Source organism: Aplysia californica, unplaced genomic scaffold (assembly GCF_000002075.1).
Source record: "Aplysia californica isolate F4 #8 unplaced genomic scaffold, AplCal3.0 scaffold01342, whole genome shotgun sequence".
Taxonomy (NCBI): Eukaryota; Metazoa; Mollusca; class Gastropoda; order Aplysiida; family Aplysiidae; genus Aplysia; species Aplysia californica.
In genome coordinates this window covers 3778-9510 of record NW_004798612.1, presented here as the reverse complement: position 1 = coordinate 9510, position 5733 = coordinate 3778, and the positions used below count along the sequence as shown (strand labels likewise).

The window sequence follows — 5733 nt, the reverse complement described above, 5'->3', positions numbered from 1 at the left end:
CAGAGAGAGAGAGAGAGAGAGAGAGAGAGAGAAAGAGAGAGAAAACCGAGAGAGAGACAGACGGACAAAGAGAGAGACAGAGACAGAGAGAGAACGGGGTGGAGGTAGGTTTAAAGGGGCTGCGTGCACTTCGTTTTGCCAACTGTTGCTATCAACTCTGCCTAATCCTGCTGTACAATGATTAATCTCTTGTTGTAGGTAAACGCGATGAGTAATGTCCCAGCGGTCACAAATAACCCGTGAAACAGTCCCTAATTAGAGCCCGATCTGCGGCTGAGATCAACAGTCAGCATTTGATTGGCTGTAGATCTTTGGTAAGTCTTGACAAGTCTGGGCGGCGCTTTTGCTGCCGGGGCCAAAAATAGTAACACTTCATGCTGACGTCAAGGGGGGATCCCCTGTTTTACTACGAGCGTACTACGCGCGCACTCCCCGCTCGTGCCCGCTGGCCAATGGCAGTGCGAGACGCCGCGACCTTACCTCCCCTCAGATCTTCCCTCCTCTCTGCCTACCGTGACGCGCGCTGTATTTCAGACGGCAGGAATACAAACACGAACGAACCCTCGTCCACGACCGAGCAGCGAGACGTCTGGTATCGCGAAAGAGAGACAAAATAAAAACTGGAGTTGGCGCCCCCCAGCCTCAGTTCTCCTCCGCGCGAGACACCACCTGTGAGCGAGACAAGACTCCTTGGAGTTGATATTAAAGAGTACACAACGAAGTTGGAAAGAACTGACAAGTTTTTAGAGTAAAGAGCGGGCAGGAGAAAGTGAAAGAGTTATTATGGAAAGTTCCAAATCACCGTGTGGAGGGTCTCCGAGTTCTTCGCCATCTCTTCTGGATTCTGTACTTACCTCCAGTTTTCTGTTCCCCCCAACTGACGGAAATTTGAGGATGTTTCAGGAGCAGGATAGCCCGGCCTCCGTATGTGGGGACGGCGCCGACTTGATTCTTCTCCAAAGCAGACAGTATGAGAATGACGAGAACGCCAACGCTTCTGGCGCTCTGGTAAGTGGTCTTTCTGGTGATGAAACGTCGTTAAAAGTGGACTCAAATTCTCACGGTATACGTGGTCAACAGCAGCAGCGCCATCATCAGGACTTTCTCAGCTTCTATCAATACCAACAGCAACAGGAACGACAGTTACAGCATCAAGATCAGGAACATTTTCATTCCGAAATCATGGCTCAAGAGCAACAACAACAGCAGCAGCAGCTAGAACCAGCTCAACAACAACAGCCTCTTCTTTCTCGTAGCACGGTGTTCTCTAGCACATCGACAGGCGACGAGTCGAGCGCCTGGTTCCACAGCTCCGTCTCCGAACTCTCCCCGTGCCTCGACGGCACCAGCGACGCCAACAACAACAACGTCGACGACGACTTCGACGACAACGACGACGTGTTCGCTGACGTTTGCCATGACGACGTCTCCAACTACCAACACCTGGTCAACCAGTCTCGGCATATTATTGCTGGTGCTGCTACTACTGTTGCTGCTGCTGCTGCAGCTACGGGTGGGGGTGGTTCCGGGAATGGTGACCAACTGAGTCTACTGAGCGCTGCCCGCGAGTCTGTCCGGTGTGGTCGCCTGACGCCGCTGCTGAAAGTGGAGCTCAAGTACCTCATCCAGGCCAGGCGAATGTCGGAGGGGAAGGACGAGATGGAAGTCAGCTTTGAGCCCCGGGCTGATGCACAGGTAAACACAGAAATCATTATTACTTGAATCAATACTCTGATAATGTGTCATAAATAGAATAGTAACCCGAATGCCAACGTGTGCCATTACGTTACATCAGAATTACGCGTACAAAGTTCTATCTGACATTTTTGGCCATTTTGAGTGACTTACGCCATGAGATAATAAATAAAATGTTCTTTCTGATCTATCAAAATCGCAAGATTATTCTGAGTTGTAATGAAAATATTCAAAGAGCTGCATTCGAAATAGCTAAATATTGTGAAACTCAAATTTTTTTTCTTCAAATTTCTCAAAACTAGGAACTGAGCAGATAGAACTTGGTAATTCCAAGGTAGCGATTACTTGACGCATAACCTCAACATCTTCTTATTCTCAGCTTTTAACCAGCAGTTGAACATTGTTTCTTGGACCTTCCTGCAATAAAAAGACTCTGTCTCTTGCCTTTGTGCCTGCTGAATTGTTTTGATTCCTACCCAGGCTGATTAGTCCTTTCCTTGTCTTCTTTTAGGTCTCCACCTTCTTCTCTTGCCGTCTATCATTGCTTTTAAAATGTGTTTCAGGAATACCTCAATATACCCTCGTCATAGAATCGCTACATGAGTATCAACATGTGTCAATGCTTGAATCGTGACCTGAGTATCTTCATGTATCAGTAATTAAATAAACAATCGTCCATGTATCAGTCATTACTTTTATCAATCATTACTTGAATAAACCCTAAGTATCAGCCTTTACTTTTAATAAAAATCATCAGAGTACATATTCAATAATTATTTGAATCAAAACTTTCGTATCAAACATTGCTTGTATCATCGGAGCGCAAGAACATAATAATAATCTATCTCATCTCAGGTTATATTATATAACCATCCTGCTGTTGTCAATTTTTCAACTGATGACGCAACCAGAAAAGAACTGTATTTGACTGACTGTAAACGCTGCCCAAACTTAATTGACAACTTTATCAGGACGTAGATCAAAAGTCCAGGGCTTGAAATTTACCGAGAATCCGTTCGGGGGGGGGGGGGGGGGGGGGGGGGGGGGGGGTGTTGAAATAAACCATACCAGAATGCCTGCAAGTGTAAAAATATTCATCATTAACGGTGATTTTAAATAGTTTCGCTTCGGTCTAATTTAATTAAAAATTATGATATTCCACTTGTGAGCATTTTATCCTATAGGCCTACTCTTTTAAAAAGTTGACATAACAGAGTTGTGAACAACTCAGGTCGTGAGATAAGAGATGGAGAGAGAGTGAGAGACATAGAGAGAAAAGGGAGACATATAGAGAGAAAAAAGAGAGAGAGAGAGGGAGAGAGAGAGAGAGAGAGAGAGAGAGAGAGAGAGAGAGAGAGAGAGAGAGAGAGAGAGAGAGAGAGAGAGAGAGAGAGAGAGAGGGGGGGGCAGCTAGGGATTGGCTACCTTTTGTCACAGATTTTTGCTCTAGGTCTTTCCGCACACGAAGCGAACCATTTCTTGCGTTACGAATGTTGTGTGCATCCATGCCAAATAATATTTCTTCAACTGAAAAAGTAAGCATAGACCCCCTGCCTCCCTATGTCTAACAACATTAAATTTAAATTAATGAATAATAATTAAGAAAAAAAAGGGGTCAAATCCTGTACTCCGAAGCTAATTATACATGATATAAACTTCAGCAAGACAATTTCCCTAACAAAAGATAATTTCAACAAAATGCAAGTTAAGCTGTTAAAAAAATTCCTTAAGGTTTTGTTTTCAATATAATCTCAAGACAACGGTAGTGGTTTACTTATGTCATGTTATAACAATGAGATTATTCACACTTCTTATGGACATGTCCAGAAATTTGTGTCCAGAAATTTCCTTCAAAAATTAATAAAAGAAAATCACTCATGTATTTATGTGTGAAAAACACTGTTGATGGATTGAATCTCAACATATGTCTGCAGTTATCAAAATCTTTATTTGTAAGCACAGCCCAACCTGCTCCAACGACCATCTGTCTAAGACAGTCACTTGTACAAACGATCACTTCCCACGCCAACCTTGCGTTTTAAAAAAGTATTACATGTACAATGACACTGTTCAAGACGTCCACCTGTCTAAGAAAATTGAACCCCCGGGGCGGTGCTACTGACTGAAGTGTCTTTAGAGGCCATTCCCAAAGGCGGGTGGGGGGGGGGGATTAACATCTCGAGTTCTTATGCACAGTAGAATTGTAAATTTTGTAATTGGGCTGATTCATCAATGTCATGCTCATAACTGTGCCCGAACTGCAACTGGGAACTGCTGCTTTTTCTTTCCTAATCCTTACTATCGTCATTTCCTCTACTTCTTTTGTATGTTTGTCACACTCTTGTGACCTGCTATTTTGGGGTGCCTTGATAGGCGAAGTTGACTTTGTGCTGTTGAAGCTAGAGAGGTGAGCAGAGTAAGTCAGATTCTCTGTAAGGACTTCTCAGTTGACATCCACCTCTTGGCGCTCATATGACCTTAATATGCAGTTGCGAGCGCCGTAAAACCTGTACAAAAAAAGAGAAGAAAATAGGTGGCCGTGTAGGAATTTTCGACTGTACATATGGTGTGTGTACATAGGTTGTGTGTACGTATGTTGTGTACATATAATGTTGTGCTTACGTGTGTTGTGTGTACATATAATGTTGTGTGTACATAGGACAGTTTGTGTGTACATATGTTGTGTGTACATTTGTTGTGTGTACAGTACATGTTACTTTTTAACGTCCTGTCACTGTGTATGTAGGTTGTTGTTTTTTCGGCACTGAAAATATCCATGTCATATTTCATTTAATTGAAGGTATCTGCTTGAATTGAAATCCTCCAATTTTTTTTCTCTAAATTGTTTTCCTTTCATCTCCTTCCCTGCTTTCTAATCATGTTCTATCGTCTGCTTTCGTCTCAACTTTCTGACCCCACCCTCTCCTCTGGGCTCCTGACTCTTTCTGCAGCCTTTCTACTGCTACTCCTTGGCCCCTTCTTACTGCTGTCTTTCAACCACACCCTTGATCTGAGGTCAGATAAGATCTAACACCTAGTCTTCTCGGATAGGAGTAGGAGCGAAAAAAAACAAACTCGGAGATCCCGTGTTCAAGTTGTGCCCGTTAAAGATCCCTTGGTGGTCCTAAAATTGATAAGAGTAGGCTTCGGACCCCACCTGGGTAAAATTTTAAATTAATTCCTATGGGTACCAAACTGAAATTGTTTAACTTGTCCCGCGTGCTCATATTATGATCTTATGCAGTTGCGAGTGCCGTAAAACACTTACCAAAAACAAGCAAAAACATTAATCCTCCTTATCCCAGCAATAGCCAAGTGAATAGCCTGGCCCCGCGGAAAATTGCATTTTTAAAATGGAAAAACTGAAAAAAATTGCAAGATAAACTGCTTAAAAATTGCAAAAAAATTGCAACCTTCTCACCCCAGGCGCATTAATACGGGCTTAACATTTTTAGTTTAAAAAACATGACAATTTTGAGTGCCGGTAGCATAAAAGCAGCACAGCCTTTAAAAAAATTATGACCCACAATACAAATTCATCAAATGTTATTAACAACATTTACTAGTAATAACACACGAGTACGTTAACAATAAAGTTATCGATCAAATATAATATGATAACCCGTGACACAAAATAACGGAACCCTCGGTTTTCGTAATAACTTTTGAATGTAGGCATAAAATTTGACCAAATTTAGTACATACAGGGTACTTGGTTCATGCAAAAATCTAGAAGAGTATGAGGTTTAATCTATAAAAAACAAAAAAATTGACGAGGGATTTTCGAAACAACCTCTAAATACAAAATAAGCTTATGCTCCAATCACATCAGACCCTGTTCTATTTTTCTCTTGAAACCTTCGATACACCGGTAATCTGTATTAATATCTATTTAAGATATTTTCTGTATTAAAACGGCATGGTATTGTTTTAACACTAAGTCATATCGTAAAATACAGCAATTTTCCCCCCCATTTATAAACAATAGTAATACATGTACTAATGTAGATCTAGATCATTTCTATAGCACCCACTCCC

General features: G+C 42.0%; 1 protein-coding gene across 1 annotated transcript; it reads left to right on the top strand.

Annotated features, from left to right (window-relative positions):
- Positions 1-976: 976 nt before the first annotated feature.
- LOC101863713 lies at positions 977-1695 on the top strand (the record flags this gene model as incomplete). The annotated part of the gene is given in 2 exon segments (XM_013090568.2): positions 977-1008; positions 1257-1695. Coding segments are annotated over 2 exon segments (471 nt in total), but the record flags the coding sequence as incomplete, so codon positions are not given.
- Positions 1696-5733: the final 4038 nt, after the last annotated feature.